Source organism: Palaemon carinicauda, chromosome 12, assembly GCF_036898095.1.
Source record: "Palaemon carinicauda isolate YSFRI2023 chromosome 12, ASM3689809v2, whole genome shotgun sequence".
In the NCBI taxonomy this organism is placed as follows: domain Eukaryota; kingdom Metazoa; phylum Arthropoda; class Malacostraca; order Decapoda; family Palaemonidae; genus Palaemon; species Palaemon carinicauda.
In genome coordinates, this window is record NC_090736.1 from 134,580,925 (window position 1) to 134,595,005 (window position 14,081).

Consider the following 14,081-nt stretch of genomic DNA (forward strand, 5'->3'; position numbering starts at 1 on the left):
AATTAATGGTAATCTCAGTGTTGTCAGGTGTATGACAGATGAGAATGTGGAAAGAGTAGGCCAGACTATTCAGTGTATGTGTAGGCAAAGGAAAATGAGCCATAGAGAGAGAGAGGGATCCAATTTAGTACTGTCTGGCCTGTCAAAAGACCCAATAACTCCCTAGCGGTAGTATCATTGGGATGGTTTGGTTGAAAATAAGATGCGAGAGGCAACAACTGTTATATCCCCCTGGAAGTATAATATGATACCCTGAAACGGGGAGACAACTCTGTGTCGTCTCTGCATTGGTCACACTCGGTTGACACATGAATATCTGGTTGCTGGACAACACCAGCCATATTGCAACAACTGTTTGGTACCCTTAACAGTGAGGCATTTGTTGAGCAAATGCCCAACATATAGTAGTGAAAGAAATAGATATCTGTTTGAGGCTAGAGGTGAGGATGGCAGGTTCATCCTTACCAGGATTCTTGGACATGATGCGTCCTACCATGCTAACAGTATTTTTAGCTTTACTTCAGAAGCGGGTCTTCTGAAAGCTATTTAACTTTTAAAATATCTATGCTTTTATGGTTTTAATTGAATATTCTTTTATTCTTTATTTATAATAAATGATGGTGTCAATGACCTTAGATGTCAGGATGCCAGAAAACCTCAAATTAATCAATCAATCAATCAATCAGTCTCAAACAGCGGCTGGTGCCCTTACCAACCTACTACCTGCATGCGCCTATTTCTAACCTGAGGAGGTCCTCATAGGGATCATTCTCTCTGGACTGTCTCAGGCTCTCCACGAAGTCAAACATATGAAGGAGGGTGGTTATGTCGCCTTTGTTGTCTCACAGGTTGTGTGACAAAGACCCAATACCTGTCTTGTCTCGAGCACCAGCTTGGTACCTTCTCAATCCTATCCCTCGTGAAAATTGGCATAAAGATCTCTGTCACATCAAGGCAATGCAGTGCTACTTGAAGAGGACCCAACACATCGCTTGTGAGTGTTGCAGCGTTCTCGCTAGCTCCAGCGGAAACTAGAATGAAGTGTTTAGACACTGTTCCTTCTGTCTCAGTGAGGCTGTTTGCTTGCAGATGCAACTTAGGTCAGTGCTTACCTCTGCTATCTCAAATAAGAACTCACTAACCTAGCCCTGTGTTCTGCCTTCCGGTTTAGCTGTTGGTGTACTTGGCGCTGAAATTTGGTGTGAACATGTTAGACCACCTTTGCGTCATTGTACCTCGACCAACTCTCTCAACCCTAGGCCGTAGGACAAAAATGGTTACTCTGACAGGTGGATGGGCTGGATTTCCCCTTCATGCCACTATATATACTTAGTTAACTATTCAATGGTCATTCCTATTTCAAGGTATTTTGGTTTGTATAGCTATGAAAATACAAATTACTTTAAGAATTTTTTATACAGTATTAGGAATAAGATTGGCTCACAACAATTGACTTATGATTATCTGCAATTTGTATCATTGAATTTGATATATTTTAGTAGTAGAACCTCTTTTAGGCATGTTTCATTAAAGACGATTGCTGCTTGAGTAGTATTTATCTTATAGTTGAGCTTTTCTATTGCTCGTATTTTTCTTCTTTCATGAGTACTGCATGCCGCCAGTAACTGCTATGTTTGTCATCAGTAGGGAGGAGCAAAATACATAAAAAAATCTATTTGTTCCGTAACCGAAATACAAACCACGCTATTTACAAAGGGTTTACTTTTAGCGCAGCTGAAATGACGAGCCAATAGTTTTTAACGAGGGTTAATTACCCCCGCGCTAGTTAGCGGGGGGTGGGGAAGGGTAGCTTGCTACCCCTCCCCCCTCCACACACCGGTGACTTGCCCCACTTCACTTTTGGCTCGGCGGTGATCAGACGTGTCTGTTCATCGCCTTCGTGACAGCCTTTAATTTTCTTCTTTTTCTTTACAGCTTGTGTGATTGGTTGGAAGTTGACCTTCAGTTATTTTCTGTTATTTAATATGCGGACATGCCCTGGAGTTGCCGGCCGTCCTTGTGGGACTTTCATGTCGGACGTGATTACGGATCCTCACACCCTCTGCCCTCAATGTCGGGGCCGACGGTGCGACCAGGATAACATGTGCCGTGAGTGCAGGGAGTGGTCTGCCTCCCAGTGGGAGAGGTTTGGCCGTCGGCGTAAGAAGAAGTCCAAGAGAGACCGTTCTCCTCCGGGGTTAGCCTTGAAGGAGGAAGGTTCTCGGGACTCTTCTTCCGCCGCCCAAACCTCCTCCGAAGCTCCCCCTCGTCCGCCTCCTAAGGAGAGTCGTCCGAGTGGGAGCGCAGGCCCTTGTTCTGTTTCCCTACCTTCGGTGGGGGGAGAGGGCGTCGCCTCCCATAGCGAGGCGGTTCCCCCTCCTCCTCCGGGGGAGGTTATTGATAATAATACTTTATCCAGTGATGATCTGTTGCAGTTTTGGTCGTCCCTGGGGCTTAAGGGCTTGCCCTCCAGGGTCGCTCTTATTGACCTTGTCTCGTTGGGGGCCGCTGTTAAACAGTCGCCGGTGGTAGCGGAGGTAGACCCTCTGTCTATTGTCGACGTCGTGGTGACAGAGGCCTCCGACGTGGCTGGGCCTTCCGACGCAGGTGCTGTTGCTGGTGATGGTGCTCTAGGCTCTCCTCCTCCTTCCGTGCATCCTTCGAAGGGGGAAGCGAGTCCTTCGGTCTCGACTGCTGCCCAGCTTCCTTCTGAGGGAAGTGTTTTGAAGGAGACTCCCCTTCGGAGGACCGATGGTCCCGACGATCTCCCCCGAGGCCGCCTCCGCCGTAAGGCTCACCGCCCTCTACGCCACAAGGGCCTCCCTTCCCCTTACAGGGGGACTAAGAGGCGCCTTTTTGGGTCTTCGTCCTCCGGGGGGGACTCTCCTCGTCAGCCTCAACCGACTACTCCGCCCTCCTTGAACCTCTCTGCGGACCGCTCTCCATCTCCTGCCGGATCTTCGCCTTCTGGAGAACTCGTCACCCGACGGGCAACGGTCCCTTCGGGGCTAAGGGATTCTTCCCTTACGCGAGCAGGGCCAGCGCACAAGCGCTCTCCTGCTCGCCAGCGATCTCCTGCTCGTCGACGATCTCCTGCTCGCCAAGACTCTCCTGCTCGCCGACGCTCACCTGCTCGTCGGCTCTCTCCTGAGGTTCGCCCCCCTCGCCAGCGCTCTCCTGCTCGTCAGCTCTCTTCCGAGCGTCAGCGCTCTTTTGAGGACCATCGCCCTGCGGTCTCTGACCACCCTTTAGTTCCTGCTGAACTCCCTGCTCACCATCGTGTGTCAGAAACACATGTTCGCCAACGCGCCAGCGATCTTCCCGTTCCTGCTCGTGAACCTATCCTCTCACAGGACACGCGTCGACCTTCTGCTCGCCAGCGATCACCAGCTCGCCAGCGATCACCAGCTCGCCAGCGATCACCAGTTCGCCAGCGATCACCTTCACATGCTGCCCGCCATCGCACGAACCTGCATGATCGCCCGCTTACGCATGCTGCTCCTCATCGCAATACCCTGAACGATCGCCCTCCTGCGGATGCTGATCACCATCGCACAACCCTGCACGATCGCCCGCTTACGCATGCTGCTCGCCATCGCACAACCCTGCACGATCGCCCGCTTTCGCATGCTGCTCCTCATCGCAATACCCTGAACGATCGCCCTCCTGCGGATGCTGATCACCATCGCACCCTTTCACGCGATCATTCACCTGCGCATGCTGCTCGCCATCGCACAACCCTGCACGATCGCCCGCTTACGCATGCTGCTCCTCATCGCACAACCCTGAACGATCGCCTTCCTGCGGATGCTGATCACCATCGCACCCTTTCACGCGATCATTCACCGGCGCATGCTGCTCGCCATCGCACAACCCTGAACGATCGCCCGCTTACGCATGCTGCTCCTCATCGCGCAACCCTGAACGACCGCCCTCTTGCGCGCAATCATTCACCTTCACATGCTGCTCGCCATCGCTTACCATCACGTGATCATTATCGCCAGCGATCTTCTTCACCTACGCGGCAGCACGATCCCTCGCCGTCGCGCCATCGCTTGCGTTCGTCGCCTCGGACACGTGTTCATTTACCTGCCCACCCTCACGCCCACTCGCCTGCGCGCCCGCGCGATCGCTCGCCTGCGCGCCCGCGCGATCGCTCGCCTGCGCGCCCGCGCGACCGCTCGCCTGCGCGCCCGCGCGACCGCTCGCCTGCGCGCCCGCGCGACCGCTCGCCTGTGCGCCCGCGCGATCACTCGCGCAACCATTCGCCTTTGCGCGACCGTTCACCCTCGCGCGACCATAGTTCGCGGCGAATTCCACAGCCGGTGGTAGCAGCAGGGACGCGTGCTCCTAGACGGCACTCGGGATCACCTCCATCCAAGCACAGGTTGGTATTGCAGGACGAGGACAGGTCATTACAGCATTCTTCCCCACCTTCTTTTCAGGCAGGTACCGTCGTGTCCACTCCAAAGGATCGCCCGATCCCTTTCACCTTAGCGAGGATTTCGGACTCTGTGTCCTTTGAGCAGCAGACTTGGTTTGGTCCGCTGGCACGGGCGTTAGTGAGGGTTATGAAACCAGCACTCGCCGGCCAGGGTACCAAACCAGCGGCTGTCTCTCCTACGCTGAAGAGAAAGAGAGGAGTGGACTTCGTGGTGACTTCCCCCAGGGCGAAGTTGGTTCCCAAGAGGTCGGTCTCGAGGGTCCCCTCTCCTGCACGAGTACTCTCTCCTTCTCCCGTGGACGAGGCCTTTCCGTCCTCAGGTGAGTCCAGTGGACCGGTAGTCTTCCCCCCGGCACCAGGGGGGGAGACTTCGCTTCAGGCAGGAGAATTGTCTCGTGAGGAAGGGGCCCCTCGAACCTCGTTGTTGGGATCCTGTATCCCTCCTAGGAGGGAGCCCAAGGATTCCAAGACCATCCCTAAATCCTCTGCAAGGATTCGACAGGAACCCATGACTACCCAGGGGAATGTCCACGTATCACCCCAGGAAGAGATTCCTGGGGCAGGAGACTTAGCTGCCAGCCCGCAGGGAGGAGAACAGCAAGAGTCCGAACATGCCTTCTGGCAGGTCCTAAGCCTGATAAGGCAACTTAACAGTCTTACGGATCCAGTCATCCCCCCCCGTGAAGGCAAAGACACAATTCTGGATGAAGTGTTCGACGTTCGGAAGGCCCCTAAGACCAGTGCAGCTCTGCCCTGGTCTCGGGGGCTGAAGAGTGCCAGAGCTAGGGCCAATGCTCAGCTCGCACTTCTTGCCTCCTCCAGTCGTTCCACTGCCGGGAACAAACTCATCCCTCCTCCTCGCCTTCAGCAGAGGAGGTATTTCGAGATCCTGGGTGAGCACAACCTCGCTCTTCCGCTCCATCACTCTGTGGAGGAGCTGGCGAAGGGAGTTCCCTTGGAGAAACTCTCTGCCCGGCAGGTGTCGTTCTCGGCGGCAGAGATCCTTAACCACGAGAAGGTCGCTAAGTGTGCCATGCAGGCCACTTCGTGGCTGGACTTCTGGTTAGGATCTCTGGGCATCCTATTGCGATCTGAGGACTTGTCCAAGGAGACCAATAGGAAGGCCCTAGAGACCTTCTTGCTCTCGGGCACCCGCTCCATCGAGTTCTTGGCGCACCAGGTTACCACCCTGTGGGCCAACTCGGTGTTGAAGCGTCGCGATGCTGTGTCCGAGAGATTCCATCCGAAGGTCCCCGCCGTAGATGTGTGTAGGCTCCGACATGCCTCCCTCCTGGGGGAGAGCCTGTTTGAGCCTCAAGACTTGGAGCGAACAGCTGAGAGGTGGAGGAAATCCAGCACGGACTCCCTCCTCCACAGGGCCCTTACAACTCGGCCCTATAAGCCTCCAGCCCCGCCACAACAGCAGCAACAGCCTCGTAAGGCTCCAAAACAGGCACCGGCAGCTAAGAAAGTGGTGTCTAAGCCCCAGCCCTTTCCAGCCAAGGTCAAGAGGGGTGGTAAGTCCTCCAGGGGAGGCAAGACTTCTAGGGGTGGCGGCCGCGGCCGCAAGCCCTAGGGGTGGCAGTCCCCCTGCGTGTCCACCTGTGGGGGGATGCCTTCAGCGTTGCGTCCGCAGGTGGCAACATCTCGGGGCCGATGCTTGGACGATCTCGGTGATCGGCCAAGGTTATCGCGTCCCGTTCACGTCATCTCAACCTCCCCTGACAGCGAATCCAGTGTCGTTGAGCTCCTATGCCATGGGATCGGCAAAGGGGCTGGCCCTTCAGGCCGAAGTCAAGACCATGTTCGAGAAGGGTGCTCTCCAGGAGGTCGTGGACGGCTCTCCAGGCTTCTTCAGTCGACTCTTTCTTGTAAAGAAGGCTACTGGAGACTGGAGACCCGTCATCGATCTCTCGGCTCTGAACAGGTTTGTCAAACAAACCCGGTTCAGCATGGAGACAGCAGACACAGTCAGACTTGCGGTGAGACCACAAGACTTCATGTGTACACTGGATCTAAAGGATGCGTACTTCCAGATCCCAATCCATCCGTCTTCCAGGAAGTACCTGAGATTCTGCCTAGACAACAAGATCTACCAGTTCAAGGTGCTGTGTTTCGGTCTCTCCACAGCTCCTCAGGTGTTCACCAGAGTGTTCACCCTGATTTCGACTTGGGCGCACAGGAACGGCATTCGTCTCCTTCGTTATCTAGACGATTGGCTGATCCTAGCAGACTCGGAGTCGACCCTTCTTCGACACCGAGACAGGCTTCTAGATCTTTGCCAGGATCTGGGGATCGTGGTAAACCTCGAGAAGTCCTCTCTGCAGCCGTCCCAGCGACTGGTTTATCTAGGCATGCTAATAGACACCAATCTCCACAAAGCCTTTCCATCAGACGACCGGATAGCAAGGCTGAGGAGGGTGGCGGAACCTTTCCTCAGGCGAAAAGAACTCCCCGCCCAATCGTGGTTGCGTCTCTTGGGCCACCTATCCTCCCTGGCCCGTCTGGTTCCAAACAGCCGCCTCAGGATGAGATCCCTTCAATGGCGGCTCAAGTCCCGGTGGAATCAAGGATCCGATTCCCCGGACACTCTGATCCCAATGGGGTCTCTGGAACAGACGGACTTGCGGTGGTGGCTGGCCGACGAGAACCTGCGAAAGGGAGTGAGTCTTCTTGTCCTTCCCCCGGAATTGACTCTGTTTTCGGACGCGTCAAAAGAAGGGTGGGGGGCGCACGTTCTGAACCAGAGGGCCTCAGGCCTTTGGTCAGAATCAGAAAAGTGCCTACACATCAACCTGCTAGAATTGAAGGCCGTCTTTCTGGCCCTTCAACAGTTCCAACGGTTCCTGGCGGGTCACTCCGTGGTGGTGATGAGCGACAACACCACGGTAGTGGCTTATATCAACAAGCAGGGAGGCACTTTTTTGCAACAGCTATCCCATCTTGCAGTAGAGACTCTGAGGTGGACCGAAACCCACTCGATAACACTATCAGCTCGCTTCATTCCTGGCAAGAGGAATGTGCTCGCCGACAGTCTGAGCAGGGCTTCGCAGATAGTGAGTACCGAGTGGTCTTTGGATCCTCAGATAGCCAACAAAGTCCTGACTTTGTGGGGTTCCCCGACGGTGGACTTGTTCGCGACAGCCTTGAACTTCAAGCTGCCCCTGTACTGCTCACCAGTCCCGGACCCCAAGGCACTCTGGCAAGATGCTTTCCAGCAACGGTGGGACAACATCGACGTGTACGCCTTCCCACCATTCTGTCTGATGAGAAGGGTGCTCAACAGGACCAGACTATCGGTCAACTGTTCCATGACTCTAGTAGCTCCGCTATGGCATCACGCGGAATGGTTTCCGGACCTTCTGCAACTCCTGACGGAACTCCCAAGGGAGCTTCCTCCACGACACGAGCTTCTCAGACAACCCCACTCCGGTGTCCCTCACAGGGCCGTAGCCTCGCTTCGGCTTCACGCCTGGAGACTATCCAGCGTCTCCTCGCGGAGAGAGGCTTTTCGCAACAGGTTGCGGAGAGAATGTCTCGGCACCTGCGAAGGTCCTCTGAGGGAGTCTACCAAGCGAAGTGGAGAGTCTTTTGTGGTTGGTGTCGTGGAAGGGGTATCTCTCCACTCGATGCCACTATTCCAGCAATAGCGGACTTCCTTGTGTATCTGCGAGAAGAAATGCGCCTTTCTGTCTCGGCAGTGAAAGGCTATCGCTCAGCCTTAAGCTTGGCCTTCAGATTGAAGGGCGTGGATATTTCTTCATCGCTAGAACTCTCTTTACTCATACGTAGCTATGAGCTTACCTGCCCCCAGTCGGAAGTGAGACCCCCTCCTTGGAACGTGGTTCGAGTTCTCAGGTCTCTCAAGAGACCTCCCTTCGAGCCATTACGCCAGGCCTCCGATCGCCACCTGTCTTGGAAGACGGCTTTCCTACTCGCCTTGGCCTCGGCCAAGCGAGTTAGTGAACTTCATGGTCTCTCGTACGACATCGCCCATTCAAGGGGATGGGGGGAGGTAACGTTCAGGTTCGTCCCTGAGTTTGTGGCCAAGACTCAGAATCCTGGAGTGCCGGATCCTCGGTTCGACTCTTTCAGGATCGCGAGTCTCCGTTCTGTAACAAACGACCCAGACCAGCTGCTACTATGCCCAGTGAGGTGTCTGAGGTACTACTTGAAGAGAACGGCTGCAGTCCGTCCTCATGTGCGAGCTTTGTTTGTGAGCACAGGCAGGACAAAGAGGAGGGTCACAAGGAACACCATCTCTGCTTGGATTCGAAGGGTTATCCACCATGCCCTGAATCCTGACCCTCCTCCGTCACGTCGCCCTCGGGCCCACGATGTCAGGGGTATTGCTACATCCCTGGCCTTCAAGAGAAACTTCTCTGTGACGCAGGTACTTCAAGCGGGGGTCTGGAAGCGTCAAACGACCTTCACAGCCCACTACCTGCAAGACGTGACCCACAGGAGCCTCGATACGTTCTCTATCGGCCCTGTGGTGGCTGCACAACAGCTGGTCTAACCTCAGGCTCCTTTTTGGACAAGTAGCAGTAGGTTGAGGGCGTTGTTACCCGGTCTTAGTCTGTGTGAATGAAAGAGTATGTCTGACCCTTACTTCTTTCTTCATTCTCCCCTCTCTTGGGGAAGCAGCATCCTGGTCCTCGCATAGCTGACCTCGACCTCTGCAGGTAACCCATGCTTCTTTGTGCTCCTAGTATTAAGCTTAATACTGTTGCGTCTCCCATACCCTGACGAGGTGGTATGGGGAACGTCCTATCCTAGAATTCCTATCTGAAGGTCTCAAGGTCAACTTCATAGGACGAGTCACACTCTCCTCCTCACACTACTTATGTAGGCCACTCGTTCCTAGCGATGCTAGGAACCTGTGAGGTACAGGGGCTCCCTCTCTCTAGTGCTGCTCACTAAGGGATCGAGCCCCCGGGCAAGCCGAAGTCAGTAAGGCTGGGGACTTTCCACCCTTCCTAAGGGGTAAGTCACCCTTTGTAAATAGCGTGGTTTGTATTTCGGTTACGGAACAAATGACAAATTCGAAGATAATTTGTATTTTTCCTAACCATACAAACCTTAGCTATTTACACATATGTGCCCGCCATCCCTGACCCCCAAGTCAAGTCCTACCTCTAAGTGAAGTGAAGCAAGTCACCGGTGTGTGGAGGGGGGAGGGGTAGCAAGCTACCCTTCCCCACCCCCCGCTAACTAGCGCGGGGGTAATTAACCCTCGTTAAAAACTATTGGCTCGTCATTTCAGCTGCGCTAAAAGTAAACCCTTTGTAAATAGCTAAGGTTTGTATGGTTAGGAAAAATACAAATTATCTTCGAATTTGTCATATTTTACTAAAAGTAAACTTTTCAAAATCGGTACATTAAAGTTTGACTGCTATGCATTATGAAAGGTTGCCGGGTGTCTCCTTTCATCATCAGGCTAAGTCTGGATGAATGATGTAGAGCTCGCTATATGTATACAGCTCGTCACGTCAGATGCTGGTCGATGATTGGTGCTCGTGGTTGGAGTCTGTATCTGGTCTGGGATGGAGCTGCTCTCCCATTGTCTGGGGCGCTCGTTGGGAGGGGATCTGTAGCAGTCAGGCCGCTACTCTGCTTACAGCCGTCGAAGTTAGGTGGAGTCAAGGTTTGAGTAGGTTCAGGCGGCACTTCTGGTCTTGCGCGATGATTGGCCAACGAGCTGCCTGACCGGGGTTCTAGTCAGGCAAGCAGTTTGGCAGCTCATAATCGAGGTTCAGGGACTCCCAAGCTGCTTGCTAGTTTGGGCTCTAGTCAGGCAAGCAGTTTGACAGCTTATAATCGAGGTTCAGGGACTCCCAAGCTGCTTGCTAATTTGGGCTCTAGTCAGGCAAGCAGTTTGGCAGCCCATAATCGAGGTTCAGGGACTCCCAAGCTGCTTGCTAATTTGGTGAGGCACTTTCCGGGAGTCTCAATCACAGGCAAGCTGCCGAGCCACTGATGGCCGTTGTCATCATTGCTGTTTCCAAGTCGATTGGAGGTGCTTCTAGGAGAGGAGGGGAGGAGGAACATTTGTGTCTTCAGATTTAGTCTTTCTTGCTGGGTGAGCAGGGCCTCCATGATCGTAAGTCTCCTGCCATCCGGGGCACTGCCGATGATTTTAATATTACTCAGGATATTCTCTCATACCACATTCATTATTGTGCATGAGGAGTTGGTGCATAATGATGGCTCTGTTGAATGTAGCAGGACAATCTTTTAGAATGATTCAACGTCATCATTCCAATGTAACAGCCGGGGCATCCATGGACTGGGTATAGGTAGGATTAATCAGTGTTGAGCCTCTTCAGAAAGTCCTGCATGGGAGAGGCCGGGTTATTTTCATTATTAAGATGTCTTGTCCTCATAGTCTGGTAGTAAATGATATTTTGATGTCGGAGTCCCCTTGAACGGGTGTGACATTCTTCGTAATAATGTCCCTTATGGCCTTCTCATCCTATTGGTACTGGCTTTACAGATGCCTCTGCAGCATAAGTTGACTCCAGAAGGCATGTGATCGAACCCCTCCCGACAAGTGCCCCAGCCAATGGGAAGGCAGCTCCATCCCAGACCAGATACAGACTCCGCCCACAAGCCATAATCAACGACCAGTGCCCAACGTGACGAGCCTACCAAGCCGTAAATAGAGCCTGCTCTACACTACTCATCCAGGACAAGCGCCCCAGCCAATGGGAAGGCAGCTCCATCCCAGACCAGATACAGACTCCGCCCACAAGCCATAATCAACGACCAGTGCCCAACGTGACGAGCCTACCAAGCCGTAAATAGAGCCTGCTCTACACTACTCATCCAGGACAAGCGTCCCAGCCAATGGGAGGGCAGCTCCATCCCAGACCAGATACAGACTCCGCCCACAAGCAATAATCAACGACCAGTGCCCAACGTGACGAGCCAACCAAGCCTTACATAGAGCAGCCAGCTCTACGCTACTCATCCAGGCTTAGCCTGATGATGGGAGGACACACCAGGCATCCTCTTGTAATGCGCAGAAGCCAAACTTTGTCGTGCCAATTGTGGCAAGTTTACTTTTAGTAAAATAGATTTTTTCTGTGCATTTTGCTCCTCCCTACCGATGATAAACATAGCACAGTTACTGATGGAATGCAGTACTGATAACAGAAGAAAAATATGAGCAATAGAAAAACTTGGCTATAAGATAAAAGCTACTGAGGCAGCGATCATCTTTATTGAATTTGAGATATATATTTTTTATACAAATCTTTGATATATAGTATGTACATTTTATACATCATATTGTATGATTCAATTGATTAAAATATTTTACCATACAATGATTTTCTGCTACATTTTCGATTTTAGGAAGTTTTTAATGATATATCCTTGTTAATGTTAGCAAAATTTATTAATAAGTGTGAAAATTTTATGACATTTAGGGATGGCATGCAAAAATAATGTAATATATTACTAAGGTATATTTAACCTCATGCTGTATCACCTGTTGCTTACAGAAAGAAGTTTTCTATTCTAAAAGCAGCTCTGACCAGCAACTGCAAAGTCCGTCTCAAACCGGGAAGTCGGGAAGCTTGTTTGGCAAACCAGCGGGTACGTTATTCGGCGGAAGTCCCAGCATCCCGGCCCAGCCAGGTGCGGGTCTTTTGGGAGCAAAACCTCAGTCTTCCATTTTTGGTGGAGGAGGATCTCTGTTTGGAGGAAACCAGACATCCTCGTCGAACGTGTTTGGCGATTCGGCCAAGAAAACATTATTCGGTGGACCGGCAAATCTCGGAGCGCAGAGTCCAAGCACCTTTGGCGCTCAGCCGAGTGCATCCCCTTTTGGAGGTGGCGGCACTAGCTTGTTTGGGAGCAGTGGCGGGAGTGTATTTGGGGGTTCTAAGATGCAAGGCAGCCTTTTTGGGGGAAGTTCTGCTACAAACCAGACTTCCGGAAGTATTTTTGGTGGTGGAGGTAACGCCAGTACAACAACAGCAAGCATTTTTGGCGGTGGAACTTCAACAAATCCTGTTACTTCAACTACTGGAAGCATATTTGGAGGGGGAGGCACTGCAAACCCAGTTGCTGGAGCCACTGGTAGCATTTTTGGAGGAAATTCTGCTAATGCTGCAACACCGGCTACTGGAAACACTTTTGGAGGCAGTAATAATGTAGCTACCTCAACAAGTGGAAGCGTATTTGGAGGTGGTCAAAATCAAACCTCTAGTATATTTGGAAACAATAATCAAACTACCACTCCAACCTTTGGCTGGGCAAGTACCCCTACAACCACCAGCAGTGTGTTTGGAACTTCAAACACCACCAGCAACGTATTTGGTTCTTCCAATGCTAACACAACATCCGGAAGTGTTTTTGGAACTAACCCTAGCCTATTTGGGGGCTCTCAAAATCAAAATCAACCCAGCACTCCTCTTTTTGGTAATTCTGCTCCAGGTACCTCCAGCATCTTTGGCGGAAACCCCGCGACGAGCGAAGCACCGGCGCAGAACGCTCCCGTCTTTGGTCTAAATGTGAACGCCAGCAGTCCATTTAGTGGGAGTGGTAACACAGCCTCTACGAGTGGTGGAACAGGCCTGTTCGGAGGTGGCGTAACCTCTGGGTTACAGTCTGGTGGTAGTATTTTTGCGAGCTCTAGTAACCCCTCAGGAAGCCCTGGACTTTTTGGTAAACAACCAGATTCCCAGCCCAGTCCACAGGTAAATACAGGAGGTCAGACACTTGGTGGGGGAAAATTACCTGGAAATGTAAAAGCAGAATGGTTCACACCATTGGATCAGCTGGATCCTGCAGATAAAGGACAGTTCGAGGCTGAAGCGTTTACGTCCATACCGTTGTGTCCTCCTCCGGTTGAACTTTGTTTTTAAGTTTCCCGCCTCTTGATAAGTTTATAGTTGCCGATAGAAATGTGCAGTATTATTTTTATTCTTAAATGGTTTCCTGTTCTCTGTATAGTACACTGTAGATAATAGTAACGTGACTTTTTTTTATGTACATTGTAATCCAAGTTGTAGAAAAATAATTGAAGATTGATGAATGATAGATATGTACGAAACCTACTTTCTCTCTCTCTCTCTCTCTCTCTCTCTCTCTCTCTCTCTCTCTCTCTCTCTCTCTCTCTCTCTCTCTCTCTCTCTCTCTCAGAATTCTACGTAAGAATGCTTACACTTAGAGTAAATTATAAATATTCTGAATTTTTTTGTTATAATAACTTCTTTTTGCATGCTAAAGTCTCATGGGAAGTTTAGCGGTATTACGAAACGCTCCCGTAGGTTTTTGTAGCCAATATTCAAAGCAGGTTACAATATATATGTAAAAGGAGAATCTATCCTTTAGGAAATACCTGATTTTTTAACATATTTTTTTTTTTTATGAAAATGAAAAGAGAGAACAGGAAAGGCCCATCCCAGATGTAGGGTTAAAGGTAGTAATTTTTTATTTTTAATGTGTACTTGGATCAGGTAAATTAAAATGACATCTTTGATAATTAAGAATAACTTTAGATCTAGATAGATGTATAATGATCATGTAAATATTTTTGTTAATGTACAAAATTTTCTTCATGCTTTTTTTTGTGTTATAATTGCTATATATATGTTTGTAAAGACCCGATTTTCATGAAGCATTT

General features: G+C 51.2%; 1 protein-coding gene across 2 annotated transcripts in view; it reads left to right on the top strand.

The window, feature by feature from the left end:
• Positions 1–13,587, top strand: part of LOC137651297 (uncharacterized) — a 47,926-nt gene extending 34,339 nt beyond the window's left edge. For both annotated transcript variants that reach the window (XM_068384565.1, XM_068384564.1), the window contains exon 6: positions 11,953–13,587. In XM_068384565.1, coding sequence (XP_068240666.1) covers positions 11,953–13,320 — 1,368 coding nt within the window. In that variant the 3' untranslated portion in view covers positions 13,321–13,587. The remainder of the gene's footprint in view (positions 1–11,952) is intronic.
• The last annotated feature ends 494 nt before the right edge of the window (positions 13,588–14,081 follow it).